Here is a 15218-nt window from a genome sequence, read left to right on the forward strand (position 1 = left end):
TGGTCTAGTTTCAACCTTCTGCATGTTGCTGTCCAGTTCTCCCAGCACCATTTGTTAAAGAGACTGTCTTTTTTCCATTGGATATTCTTTCCTGCTTTGTCAAAGATTAGTTGGCCATACATTTGTGGGTCTAGTGCTGGGGTTTCTATTCTATTCCATTGGTCTTTGTGTCTGTTTTTGTGCCAATACCATGCTGTCTTGATGACAGCTTTGTAGTAGAGGCTAAAGTCTGGGATTGTGATGCCTCCTGCTTTGGTCTTCTTCTTCAAAATTACTTTGGCTATTCAGGGCCTTTTGTGGTTCCATATGAATTTTAGGATTGCTTGTTCTAGCTTCGAGAAGAATGCTGGGGCAATTTTGATTGGGATTGCATTGAATGTGTAGATAGCTTTGGGTAGTATTGACATTTTGACGGTATTTATTCTTCCAATCCATGAGCATGGAATGTTTTTCCATTTCTTTATGTCTTCTTCAATTTCCTTCATAAGCTTTCTATAGTTTTCAGCATACAGATCTTTTACATCTTTGGTTAGATTTATCCCTAGGTATTTTATGCTTCTTGGTGCAGTTGTGAATGGGATCAGTTTCTTTATTTGTCTTTCTGTTGCTTCATTATTAGTGTATTAGAATGCAACTGATTTCTGTGCATTGATTTTGTATCCTGCAACTTTGCTAAATTCATGTATCAGTTCTAGCAGACTTTTGGTGGAGTCTCTCGGATTTTCCATGTATAATATCATGTCATCTGCAAAAAGCGAAAGCTTGACTTCATCTTTGCCAATTTTGATGCCTTTGATTTCCTTTTGTTGTCTGATTGCTGATGCTAGACCTTCCAACACTGTGTTAAACAACAGCGGTGAGAGTGGACATCCCTGTCGTGTTTCTGATCTCAGGGAAAAAGCTCTCAGTTTTTCCCCATTGAGGATGATGTTAGCTGTGGGCTTTTCATAAATGGCTTTTATGATGTTTAAGTATGTTCCTTTAATCCTGACTTTCTCGAGGGTTTTTATTAAGAAAGGATGCTGAATTTTGTCAAATGCTTTTTCTGCATCGATTGACAGGATCATATGGTTCTTATCTTTTCTTTTATTAATGTGATGTATCACGTTGATTGATTTGCGAATGTTGAACCAGCCCTGCATCCCAGGAATGAATCCCACTTGATCATGGTGAATAATTCTTTTTATATGCTGTTGAATTCGGTTTGCTAGTATCTTATTGAGAATTTTTGCATCCATATTCATCAGGGATATTGGCCTGTAGTTCTCTTTTTTTACTGGGTCTCTGTCTGGTTTAGGAATCAAAGTAATACTGGCTTCATAGAATGAGTCTGGAAGTTTTCCTTCCCTTTCTATTTTTTGGAATAGCTTGAGAAGGATAGGTATTATTTCTTCTTTAAACATCTGGTAGAACTCCCCTGGGAAGCCATCTGGTCCTGGACTCTTATTTGTTGGGAGATTTTTGATAACCGATTCAATTTCTTCACTGGTTATGGGTCTGTTCAAGCTTTCTATTTCCTCCTGATTGAGTTTTGGAAGAGTGTGGTTGTTCAGGAATTTGTCCATTTCTTCCAGGTTGTCCAGTTTGTTGGCATATAATTTTTCATAGTATTCCCTGATAATTGCTTGTATCTCTGAGGGATTGGTTGTAATAATTCCATTTTCATTCATGATTTTATCTATTTGGGTCATCTCCCTTTTCTTTTTGAGAAGCCTGGCTAGAGGTTTATCAATTTTGTTTATTTTTTCAAAAAACCAACTCTTGGTTTCATTGATCTGCTCTACAGTTTTTATAGATTCCATACTGCTTATTTCTGCTCTGATATTTATTATTTCTCTTCTTCTTCTGGGTTTAGGCTGTCTTTGCTGTTCTGCTTCTATTTCCTTTAGGTGTGCTGTTAGATTTTGTATTTGCGATTTTTCTTGTTTCTTGAGATAGACCTGGATTGCAATGTATTTTCCTCTCAGGACTGCCTTCGCTGCATCCCAAAGCGTTTGGATTGTTGTATTTTCATTTTCATTTGTTTCCATATATTTTAATATTTCTTCTCTAATTGACTGGTTGACCCACTCATTCTTTAGTAGGGTGTTCTTTAACCTCCATGCTTTTGGAGGTTTTCCAGACTTTTTCCTGTGGTCGATTTCAAGCTTCATAGCATTGTGGTCTGAAGTATGCATGGTATGATCTCAATTCTTGAATACTTATGAAGGGCTGTTTTGTGACCCAGTATGTGATCAATCTTGGAGAATGTTCCATGTGTACTCGAGAAGAAAGTATATTCTGTTGCTTTGGGATGCAGAGTTCTAAATATATCTGTCAAATCCATCTGATCCAATGTATCATTCAGGGCCCTTGTTTCTTTATTGACCGTGTGTCTAGATGATCTATCCATTGCTGTGAGTGGGGTGTTAAAGTCCCCTGCAATTACCACATTCTTATCAATAAGGTTACTTAAGTTTGTGATTAATTGTTTTATATATTTGGGGGCTCCCGTATTCAGCACATAAACATTTATAATTGTTAGCTCTTCCTGATGGATAGACCCTGTAACTATTATATAATGCCCTTCTTCATCTCTGGTTACAGCCTCTAATTTAAAGTCTAGTTTGTCTGATATAAGTATGGCTGCTCCAGCTTTCTTTTGACTTCCAGTAGCATGATAAATAGTTCTCCATCCCCTTACTTTCAATCTGAAAGTGTCCTCAGGTCTAAAATGAGTCTCTTGGAGACAGCAAATAGATGGGTCTTGTTTTTTTATCCATTCTGATACCCTGTGTCTTTTGGTTGACGCATTTAGTCCATTTACGTTCAGTGTTATTATAGAAAGATATGTGTTTAGAGTCATTGTGATGTCTGTAGGTTTCGTGTTTGTAGTGATGTCTCTGGTACTTTGTCTCACAGGATCCCCCTTAGGATCTCTTGTAGGGCTGGTTTAGTGGTGACGAATTCCTTCAGTTTTTGTTTGTTTGGGAAGACCTTTATCTCTCCTTCTATTCTAAATGACAGACTTGCTGGATAAAGGATTCTCGGCTGCATATTTTTTTTCTGTTCATCACATTGAAGATTTCCTGCCATTCCTTTCTGGCCTGCCAACTTTCAGTAGAGAGATCCATCATGAGTCTTATCGGTCTCCCTTTATATGTTAGAGCACGTTTATCCCTAGCTGCTTTCAGAATTTTCTCTTTATCGTTGTATTTTGCCAGTTTCACTATATGTCGTGCAGAAGATCGATTCAAGTTACGTCTGAAGGGAGTTCTCTGTGCCTCTTGGATTTCATTGCCTTTTTCCTTCCCCAGATCAGGGAAGTTCTCAGCTATTATTTCTTCAAGTACACCTTCAGCACCTTTCCCTCTCTCTTCCTCCTCTGGAATACCAATTATGCGTAGAGTATTTCTCTTTAGTGCATCACTTAGTTCTCTAATTTTCCCCTCATACTCCTGGATTTTTTTATCTCTCTTTTTCTCAGCTTCCTCTTTTTCCATAATTTTATCTTCTAGTTCCCCTATTCTCTCTTCTGCCTCTTCAATCCGAGCCGTGGTTGTTCCATTTTATTTTGCAGCTCATTTATAGCATTTTTTAGCTCCTCCTGGCTGTTCCTTAGTCCCTTGATCTCTGTAGCAATAGATTCTCTGCTGTCCTCTATACTGTTTTAAAGCCCAGTGATTAATTTTATGACTATTATCCTAATTCACTTTCTGTTACATTGTTTAAATCGTTTTTGATCAGTTCATTAGCTGTCGTTATTTCCTGGAGATTCTTTTGAGGGGAATTCTTCCGTTTTGTCATTTTAGATAGTCCCTGGAGTGGTGCAGGACTGTGGGGCACTTCCCCTGTGCTGTCTTGAATAACTTGCATTGGTGGGCGGGGCCGCAGTCAAACCTGATGTCTGCCCCCAGCCCACTGCTGAGGCCACAGTCAGACTGGTGTGTGCCTTCTCTTCCCCTCTCCTAGGAGCGAGATTCACTGTGGGGTGGCATGGCCCTTCTGGGCTACCTGCACACTGCCAGGCTTGTGGTGCTGGGGATCTGGCGTATTAGCTGGGGTGGATCAGCAAGGTGCACAGGGGCGGGATGGGCAGGCTCAGCTTGCTTATCCTTTGTGATCCACTTCAGGAGGGGCCCTGCAGCACCGGGCGGGAGTCAGACCCGCCGGAGGGATGGATCAGCAGAAGCACAACGTTCGGTGTTTGTGCGGTGCAAGCAAGTTCGGTGACAGGACCGGTTCCCTTTGGGATTTTGGCTGGGGGATGGGCGAGGGAGATGGCGCTGGCGAGTGCCTTTGTTCCCCGCCAAACTGCGCTCTGTCCTCCGGGGCTCAACAACTCTCCCTCCCGTTGTCCTCCAGCCCTCCTGTTCTCCGAGTAGAGCTGTTAGCTTATAACCTTCCAGATGTCAAGTCCCACTTGCTGTCGGAACACACTCTGTCCGGCCCCTCTGCTTTTGCAAGCCAGACTCAGGGTCTCTGCTTGGCTGGCGGGCCACCCCTCCACCGCCCGGCTCCCTCCCACCAGTCCGTGGAGCACACACCGCCTCGCCGCCCTTCCTACCCTCTTCCGTGGGCCTCTCATCTGCACTTGGCTCTGGAGACTCCGTTCTGCTAGTCTTCTGGCGGTTCTCTGGGTTATTTAGGCAGGTGTAGGTGGAATCTAAGTGATCAGCAGGATGCGCGGTGAGCCCAGCCTCCTCCTACACCGCCATCTTCCTCCCCAATTCTTTATTCCATAAAGCCGAAAATCTTAGATTTTGATAGAGCAGCTCATGGGAACGTGACATCTGATATGTTATTATTGTACTCTTTTTCTATGTCAGAATTATTTCATAAAAAAGTAAATGCAAATCAGAAGAGGCACAAATAGACTGCTGTAGCACTGGAAGCTGCCTACACAGTATAAATGATAGACCCTCTCAAGACCCTCCTGAGTGAAGAAATTGTAGGAGGCCATGTGTCCTGTCATTCAGCTCCTGTGGAATTTTAACATCATCTTAGATGAGAACAAGCCACATAAAATTTTGTTCAAAAATGCAGGATTATGGAAGTACTCAGTGGGTGGCCAAAGAGAAATAACCTACTTCTGTCCTCAGAATTTGGATCATCTAATCATTGGACAGAGTGGGTGCATTTAAAAATAGCTGATCACTTCTTTACTTCTATGTGCCTACCCCGTACCCTGTGTTTCCTCCACTGAAGTAAGAACTGAATTGTTCACTTGCCAAGTATAATATTTTGTTATTTAGAAAAAGCAACAGCTGAGTCCGAGAATGTTTTTTTTTCACAGTTCTGTGTTAATAGTTTTTTCCCCAAAAACACCTTCCATAAGGGGCAGAAAATGTTTAACACACTACTACTAAAATGTCTTTACTAGACTATTTTCATTAGCTTGCTGCTAAGTTCAGAGAAGTGAATGAGATGCCATCTCATGTTTTTTTCTGTTGTTGACCAGCAGGATGGTATGGTGGGAAAGTGCTGGATGGAAGTCAAAAGACCTGGGTCTTTGTTCTGGCTTAATTGCCACCAGTGACTTTGGGCAAATCCATCCGGATCTGATTCCTCACTTGCCGAATGCAAGCATTGAATTCATGGCAGTAGTCTAGTCAGTAGTCTGTTACTCGGTTCAGACCTTTGTCTCGTGATTCTGGCTGTCCCAGAGGGGTGCCCAGTGTGAACTTAGGAATCAGCTATGAGTTGGCTCCCTTTCCTTTCCCCGTTAATTTCCTTTATAGCAAAGGACCATGATACCACTTCCCACCAAACCAGGTAGGGGATGGGGGTGGTCTGTACCTTTTGGCCCACTTCTTAGAACAACTGGAACTCAGGCATGGCCAGTGATGAAAATGTTCCTGAGTGTATTACTCTGTCACTCAGATCCTAGCAGTGGCTGCCATTGCTATTTCCCTGAAAACAAGAAGCTCCACCCTCACTTCTTCCAAAACACAACGGCCAGCTTGACAATTCACCTAAAAAAAGTACAGAGAACAAGAAATATCCTAGTTGAGAAATCCTTTCCATGTGGTCTTACTGAAAAGAAGGCAGAATTGCAGATTAATTTGGTGAAAGCCTGACCGTGAATTACCTACTTCCTTCAGGACCTGTTCTTTTTAGCAGGCCAACCACTCTGGTCTTGACGTGCCAAATCTAAGTCTACTGATGGAGGAAACAATTCAGTTGAGTAAATTTAGGAATCAGCTATGAGCTGATGTAATATTAATAATTTTTCTAAAAATGTTAACAGTACAGTAAAAAATGCTTATTTCAACTTAATGTTTCATCAACTACTTTAATTTTTTTAATTTTTATTTATCGTGAAAGAGAGAAAGAGAGAGCTGGGGAGGGACAGAGAGAGGGAGAGAAAATCTCTAGCAGGCTGCACACTGTCAGTGCAGAGCGTGACATGGGGCTCAATCCTGGGAGATCATGACTTGAGCTGAAATCAAGAGTCCAACGCTTAACTGACTGAGCCATCCATACGCCCCCATCAACTATTTTAAATAGTGCAGAATGCTCAACTTTATCATGTCTTCATCTGAACTCAATGTGCCCTTTTTGCTTATTTAACCAAGTTGTGGAGAGAAAAAGTGAAAAGCTGTAATTAACACCTCACCTCTCTTTTCTACTTTTTAAGAGACTCTCTTTAAAAATTCATAAAATAGTCCCCTCTATGTTTGTTTATAGAAAGGTTTATAAAGGGTATTTGTGACCAACTTTACCAATATCACCAAACATCCTACTCATGTCTCATTGTGATAATCCTGGCGCTGAGTATTTATAATATTATTACCTACTTTAACAAATACAATTGTGATAGTATATAAGGAAAACGAAGACTAGTGATATTTATAAGGAAATGTGAATATTATTAAAATAAGAAATTTTTTAAAGTTGCTTTTCCATGTAGTTTTGGAATAAGTATATAGCTTCTTACATAATTTCTACAGTTGTGTGCAATTTGTAAATCCCAAAGACTTGGATTCCAAAATCCCAAAGCAGTTGTCAGAACAACAACGTCTCTTATTGTAGCCTTGACCGTACCTTAAATGGTGATTGGCTCACTTCATTGTAAGAAGAAGCTGTAAATATTAAAAACATAGTAAATGAGGAAGCGGTTTACAAACCACCATGTATAGAATGCAAGCCCAGTTTTGTCTAAAATATATTTATAGCTATATGCACAGAAAGAAATGCTGGAAGGACGTACACCAGATATTCACAGTGGTATCTTTAGGTGGAAAAAATTATTTAAGAGGTCTTTTTTTTTTTTCCTTTCTTCTTTGTGTCTTTCTTTTTCTTTGTTTTCCTGGTTTTCCACACGTATCACTTTCATAATCAGAATGATGATAAGGACAGTGGCAATGAGGGGGGTGATTTCAGGAGAATCTGCGGAGTTTTAAGCATCCTGAACTTCCAACCTGCTCTCTTCCTCCCTGCTCACTTCCCTCCCAGGGTTTTGTTTCTCCCCGCACAGGTGGTAGGGCCCCGTCTGGTCCAGCTGTGGGCTCACTGGTGCTCACAGACATCAGCCAGCTTGCAGAGGCAGGGATCGGGTCCTTCTTTCTTAAATAGGAAAAAAGTTACTGTCTTTGATCAATAATGACAGGTATTGTGCCAAAATATTCTAAATATGATATCGCTCAGATTTGTATTCACCTGAAGTGGGGAGCCTTTAGAATGAAGAGGCCTTATTTTATACTTCACTGGAATGGAATTTAGCTTTGAGTTACTTCCATGTAACTGTAACGGGAGCCCCAGTTTCAAATCCACGTACGAAGCACTCAGGGCTTCCGGCATGCCTCTCAGACAGTACGGTTAGCAAAGCAGAATACTAGCCTTCCAATGCCTTGTTTAGCGCAAATCCCTCTTGGCAAAATAGAATTTGAACGCAATGAATGAATGTGTGTATAAGGCATGCTTTTTTTTTTTAATCTTTCATAAAAAAGCATTCAGGTTTAAAATAGAGAGCAAAGTATTCTTAGTTTTCTGAGTTAAAAATATTTGTGTTGTGGTCATGATATTTGCCTTTCTCTACCCATGCCTGAGAACTCCATGAATCACAGTTCTGAAACGTGTGTAAATGCAGGGATACAGCCAATAAGACCACACTATAAAAAGAGAAGCCACAGGTAGTTCCATTTGTCTGACTTGTTTGGGGATGGTTTGAAAATAGCATGTTAAAAAAATGGGTTCAGCAGAGAGAGAACCAAGAAACTGCCTATACTGGTCATAATATTCAGAAGGTTTGGCTCACGGTGCCTTGATTTAGAAGTGTGTTCCTGGGGCGCCTGGGTGGCTCAGTCAGTTAAGCGTCTGACTTTGGCTCGGGTCATGATCTCATGGTTTGTGAGTTCTGCTGTCAGCACAGAGCCTCCTTCGGATCCTCTGTCCCCGTCTCTCCCTCTGCCCCTCCCCTGCTTGCACTCTGTCTCTCTCAAAAATAAACATTTAAAAAAAGAAGTGCATTCCTTATGGTGCTGGGTCATCTCCAGCCGCACTGGGGCCCTCAGTTCCTGGCCGTCTCAGAAGGATTGTGCACTGTTACATCAGCTGCCTCTAAGCAGCAGCTAGCTACCTTTAGAGGCAGCAGAGTTCAAGAGTCATAAAAAATTAAAATAGGAAAAAATTTTAAACTTGAACGCAAAGTTAGCAGTTTTTTGGTATACCGTGTGGAGATTCAGTGTAGTTAATCCAGTGATGCCTGATTGCAAATTCTTCTACGTTTCACATTTATGTTGGATTGAAACAGAGAAGCTTAGTTTATCCAATATAATCTTTTTTATTTTTTAGAAAGAAAGACTATTATGAGTTATTTACGTAGTTGCCACAAAATGCCAGTTTCTACCTAAAACTTCACAGCAAGTCCCTTGTAAACAAATGGTAACCACAGGAGCCACATATTTGGCTTTAGCACATGATTTTCTGACATACTAATAAGTATTGTATAAAGGTCAGGCATTCTGTATAACAACGTAAACCAGTTGGGGGTCCTTTTTAAAACAAAAATATTTATTTTGAGAGAGAGAGAGAGAGAGTGACTGTGTGTGTGTGTGTGTGTGCGTGCGCGCGCATGCATGCAGGGGAGGGGCAGAGACAGGAAGGGAGAGAATCCCAAGCGGGCTCCCTTCCGTCAGCACAGAGCCCAACGCAGGGCTCAATCCCAGGAACCATGAGATCATGACCTGAGCCAAAATCAAGAGTTGGATGCTTAACACACCAAGCCACGCAGGCACCCCAACATTTAAGACATTTAGAATCGAAACAGAGTAAAATTTAAAATGTTCGTAGATGGTTCTAATGTGCTCCTGGCTAGCTGCCCAGAACACATATGGATGGGGAATTACTGACTTCCCTCAGTGGGGAAGCATAATCTGGGGCCTCTATATTTTACTAACACAAGTAGCACGAGGACCCCGAGTGGGGTCTACGTTGTGGCTGCTGTGCGTTCCTTGTCCGAGGTGTTTCTTTACGTTTCAGGTGTTCGTGGCCAGTCCTCACAAAACACAGCCTATCGTGGAGATTCTATTAAAAAATCAACCCAAACTCATTGAGTTTCTGAGCAGCTTCCAAAAGGAAAGGACGGACGATGAGCAGTTCACGGATGAGAAGAACTACCTGATTAAACAGATCCGGGACTTGAAGAAAACCACCCCTTGAGGGGCTCACCCACCCTCCTGCCACAGTCACCGTGTCATTTGTTTGTACAGAAAATGTCATTTGAAAAAGTCATTGTTCTTGGGAAGGTTTTGGAGGTGCCTGTTTTTTCTCAATTCATTGTTCAGGGTAGATGGAATATAAACATTTGAATGAAAAATGATTAACCTAGAATAATGTATTCATTTGAATCAAGTCTGGGATGATTTATGTCAAATCAGAGCCATTGTATTAGATGTTGATAAACACAGTTTTAACCCTTTGTTGGCAAAAGGCAGCAGGGTCGTGGGCTTGCAGATCTGAGCCCTGGGTCAGCACAGGCTACCGAGTAGAAGCCCAAAGCACGGGCATCCCTGAGCCCTCAAAATTAAGTTCTCAGAGGAGAACTGGCCGTGGGGGCGAGAGGCGCAAAACCATCCCGCCTATCTGCACTTGGACACCCAGTTTTGTCAAGGCGCTGAGAGAGCTAGTGAAGTAAGGTCCACGTTTTCAGTCGTCCTTGTTCCCTGCCTGTGTGCTCGGACTGTAGCTAACTTGCTAGGGAAGCACAGCCCCCCTCTCCCTCACTGTCCGAGCCCTGTCGCAGTGGCTCTCCTCAGCACCCGACTTCCTGGGGCACCCCCTGCAACCTCCAGCCTGGTTAGCGGTTAGTGGGGGACCAGCCTAGCAAAGGGAGGATGCATCAGCAGGAGTCACAGGGACTTGGGGACCCGTGGGTAGGACCTGCTCACAGATGGTGAGGCCGGGGGCACTGCTGTTTCACACAGGCTCCTGGAGGGTTAGGGAATGTTTGGAATAATTCGACTGTTCCTCATTGTCATTATGGGAAAATTTTTTTGTGGTGAAAGTTGTTTTAGAGTAGGAATCACGCACTGGGATGCCTGGCATGTACAAAACTGTGGGTCTAGAGGGTGAGACCCGCTTCTATAAAGAAGGGAACTTGCCATTGGAAGGGCAAATGAGTAAATGTGTGCAAAAAACTCTTAAATGACCAAAAGTTATCTTTTTTTATCTTTATAATTATTTTCTAATTAGCTGCCACTCTGATTTCCCATCAAAGTTTTCGGCAACAAGGTAGAAACCCTACAAAATTTTGGTCTCAAATATTCTGTTGCATACCCGTATGATTAAGGGACTTAATTTGTGTTCTTTTAAAAAAAAAAAAAAGGCATGGGCCTACAACAAAAAAGGTTATGGTTTGTTTTTAGACCTCAAGTGTGTGGAATGAAATCTTAAAGCTATATTTGCAAGACATTAGGGGTATAATGATTAATGTGTATTTTTCGTATCTTTCTAAATCGTGAGGGGTCGCCTTCCATCAGGACCCACACTTCATACGACACCGTGTGCTGTGTTCTTCAGTGGGCATTTCTCCACCAGAGAGGGAAGGATGCCTCTCCAGGGATCCTCCTCTGGGCTCCGTGCCCTCTGTCGCTTTTGTATGTGAAGGATTACCTGGCAGGGGTCCACCCTTCTTGGCAGGGGCGCAGGTCCATGTGGTTCTGGGCCCAGCGTGGAGTCCTGAGGCCAACGGAGAGGGGCCTGTGGGACCTCTCACAGCAGCTCTGGCCAGTGCCGGCGCGGACGGCCACCCCCACCCGGCGGCGCATTCGAGGACCTTCCTTCTTTAGCTGACTGAAGTCAGCTTATTTTTATAACATTCCCGGACAGTCCAGGCTCTCCTAGAATTTGACTTTTCTGATTTTGCTTATTTGATTCAAAGAGAGGACTGTAAACATTCAAAAAGAGAGAGAGAAGCCCTATAATCATTGGAAATTTATTTGGCTGCTAATACTGTTCTGCAACATCTTAGGACACATGTTTCCATTTGGAAAGCAATGCCTTGTTGTAATTCTTTTTTGATAAATAAAATGTTTTATTTCCTCTGGGCGTGAATTAGCTCTTGGCCAACAAATCCTTACCCTAGATCAGTACCTGTCAAACAGAAAACTAGAGCCTAAGAGGCCATGAATGAAGTAGATGGGGTTTTGTGTGAGACAAATTTGTAAATTATTAACGTGAAAGGGGGGAGCAAGAAGCTCACAGTCAAAATATGTTTGCACAAAATTCACTGTAAATATTGTGAGAATTGAACTTGGAGAAGATCCTATTTAATAAGCTATTTCAAAACACACATTTAAATAAAGACTGACTAAATAAAAAGGTGCCACACACTCTGGTCAGTTTCCTTCCTCTGCATGTCCCCGGTTTGTGTTCCTGTCACTCCCAACAGGGAAAGCCCCAGGTGGAGGGCGGGCTGGCCTCTAGGCGGCGCTCAATCTGCCCAGAGGCCCCACAGCATCTTCCCCTGCACTTGACTAACTGCACGGCCTTGTTGCTGTCCCACTGTCCAAGTGAGGCTGCCACTGACAGAGCACTGCCTGCCTGGCACTAAATACACATCTCAGCTAGAGCCACTCCCATTTCATACTTGAGGAAACTGAGGCTCTGAGCAGTTTAACTCTCCCAGACAGCACGAGCTAGCCCTGGGGTACCAGCCCCTGGTGGCCTGAGACCAAACTCTGTTCCTCCTCCCTCTTTCATCCTCAAAGCTGGGAACCAGGAGAGGCCCAGGGTGTCAGGAGATACTCTGTGCCCTTCCCTGCTGCCGCCTGGGAGGCTCCTGGGGGGCCAAAGGCAGAGTGAGCCAGCAAGGATTGAGATCATGATGTTCTTGGACGAGGCTCTTGGCTAAAGCCAGGCATCTGCCCAAATGTTAGGATTACCCCTGGAGAAAAGGCCGAGTGCACACAGCCCTGGTGCAAGCCTTCTCAATCGCCGGCCTCCCTGGGTTCTCTTCCTTGGCGGCTCTGGGGGGGGCATATCTGCCAGGGAGAGGGAGGAGCAGGTGAGCCTCTCAGAGCCTCGGTCACCAGCCAACTGGTCTGTGTGATACAAAGCTGCCTGGAGCCACAGTGCAGTCTGGAAATTACACAAGACCTGGAAGAGATCATAATAATGTAACAGAAAATGAAATAGGAGAGTCACACTTTTTTTTAATATGAAAAGACAGATGTTTCCAAATAGACTTACAGATCTTTCTAGTCTACTTATACGAGCCAAAACTAAGATTTTATATCTTTTTTTCCCCATTTTATCCAAAACATTACTGTACATTTGGCATGAAATCGCCAACATTTTGTTCATCCAGGAAGGTTTCGGATGCTGTAGTCAGGGCCTGTTGGTGGACAAAGGTCTGAAACAGATGAAGCTAGATTTGGTCTTCCTAAGAAGACTGAAAAGATTGAAGATGGATGTGAACAAGGCTATCATTTTATTTTTGAAATCTGGAAAGTGCTTTTATGTTGCTACCATAACGAAAGCATAGTAAAACAACATGCTAAGCCTGGCTTGCACTAGGCCTCTACAGATACGTCACCTCGTGGAGGAGAACGCAGTGACTGAAAGGGTAAGGAACGTACTCCATGTCAAACAGCCAGCAACTGAGCCGGGATTTAAGGCTAGGTCTGCTCCCAAAGGCCATCTCCTTGGAAAGGAGGATGCATCACAAGGCAGACCTGCTCTCTGGCTTTCCCAGGGTGGGGACAGATACTTCACTTCACGGCCCCCAAGGAAAAAGAGGGAATCCTGGATTCCAGAGCTGCAGGATAACTCAGTGGAAAGACTTCAAAAGCTAGATTCATTCAAGGGGGGCAAATTTGTTCCGCTTGGTCGTCTGATGTTTGGAAGGTCAAATGAGACCTACAGGATAGGGAATTCAATCTGGAATTTTGAACAACCCTTTGACTGCATGCAGGTATTAATTTCAGACTGTAATTCTGCACCTGCTTTTGTTCTCTTGGCTTGCTTTTTCAGTTGGACGTAACGTTGGCTTAGATTTCCTGATAGGAGTGGTTGCTGCCCAGCCGGCCATTCTTCCATCTCAGATTCCTCTGTGGCCCAGAGCCACAGGGCTGCCATGAGGCAGAAGTCTGATGGACGCACATCTGATTCCTGTGGGGATCACCTAGCCCCTCCCGTGGAGGAGGGTGTATGAGGGCCAACACCCTAAAATAAAGTCACAAAACCACATAAAAATTCACAACCCCTTTACCATCAACTCATACGGATTGTGATTTAATCACTACACCGTGAGCCATCTATGTTACTTTAAAGAGCCGCGACCACGGGGGACTTTGGGGAGAACATGTTAAATACGTTAATCTGTCCTTTAGGAGAGGTTGGAAAACATGACTTCCCTTAGTTTCAGTTCTCCTGCAATTTGAATTGCAAAGCAACCAAAACATTGATTTATTCAACCACTTGTTTACCCATGTAACCCAATGTCCATTGAACTAATTCTGGACCAACCACAGAGGGACACAGCAGGATTGCCAGAGGGGTTAGGCCTTGTATACTGCCCCTGAGTCAGCAGGGCAGGTCAAGGCCGACTGAAAGTGGGAACCCATGAGGAAGCAATGGAGTCTGTGGAGCCACTCCGAGCCCTCCATCTTCCAGAATGGGGGCTGGCCACTGGACAGCGCAGTTCACTGGGGAGCTCCCCAGGCTGATCCCAGATTCAGAGAAACCTTGCCAGGGTACATGTGGCTGCCACTTGGCTTCTCCTCGCAGCTCTGACAACTTGAGACCCAAATTCATTAGTCCTGGAAACGCGTTTCGGCTTAGCTAAATGGACACATTGCAAACCCACCACTGAGGGAATTGTTTCCACATCCTCTTCGTGTCCTCTCTCTCTCTCAAAGACCTCTAGTTTTTCCCCTTGAACGACATGAGAGGTTTGCACAGTCAGTGAAAGGCCACACGGACGGTGCGGAAGGCAACACACCTGGACTTCATTCCAGCTCCACGACCAGCTCTTGGAGCTGAAGAATCAGAGCTGCAGTTTCCTGCCCCAAAAGCAAGGCAAAAAGAAGACCTGCCTCACAGCGAGGTTTTGCAAGTGAAGGCGCTAACGTGGGTGACCTGTGAGTCACGAGCCAGCTCAGGAGGTGCTTCCCTGTCTTCTCCCTCAGTGGCCCTCAGGGGCTCACTGCCAGCCGGGGAAAAGGTTTGCTGTGTGCAATCCAGGCACAAGGAGCCGCAGGCCCTGGAGCATGGCACGGTCAGAGAATGACGAAGTGCGTGCCCTGTGTGTCAGGTGTGGATGTGTGGAGGGGGCCGGGAGGGGAGTCTTGAATGCTGTCCTAAGGGTTTAATACCATCATCAAGGCAGCTATTGCTGACTTAGTGCCTGCTGCTCTAGATGCTTCAGGAGGTACAAAACTCAGTCCTCAAAACCACCGTAGGAGGCGTGTGCTGATTACCCTGATTTTACAGATGCGGAAACAGAGGCAGAGCGAGGGTCACTTGCCCAAGATGGTACAGGGAGCACATGGCTGAGCGGGATTCAAACCCACAGCCCAGAGGCAGAAGCTACAGGACTTGTGAGACATTCAGGACTTAACATCGACCACACCTAGTTCCGTGCCATTTCTGGAAGATAAGGGCGAGGACGAGGGCACCTCACAGGCCTGTGGCTGTGGCCATGTGCCCACCCGAGGGACAGAATCATGTGAGAGACGGTGAGGGCAGCTCTGGATAGTTTGGTATGGTATCTCCACATGGAGACTCTGGGCAGC

General features: G+C 44.2%; 1 protein-coding gene across 7 annotated transcripts in view; it reads left to right on the forward strand.

Moving 5' to 3' along the window:
• The window catches only part of CAB39L (calcium binding protein 39 like), a 128569-nt gene extending 117034 nt beyond the window's left edge, over positions 1-11535 (forward strand). For all 7 annotated transcript variants that reach the window (XM_043578689.1, XM_043578671.1, XM_043578725.1 and 4 more), the window contains one exon: positions 9463-11535. In XM_043578689.1, the coding sequence (XP_043434624.1) occupies positions 9463-9642 (180 nt within the window). In that variant the 3' untranslated portion in view covers positions 9643-11535. The remainder of the gene's footprint in view (positions 1-9462) is intronic.
• The last annotated feature ends 3683 nt before the right edge of the window (positions 11536-15218 follow it).

The sequence above is a fragment of the Prionailurus bengalensis genome, chromosome A1 (genome assembly GCF_016509475.1).
Source record: "Prionailurus bengalensis isolate Pbe53 chromosome A1, Fcat_Pben_1.1_paternal_pri, whole genome shotgun sequence".
Lineage (NCBI taxonomy): Eukaryota > Metazoa > Chordata > Mammalia > Carnivora > Felidae > Prionailurus > Prionailurus bengalensis.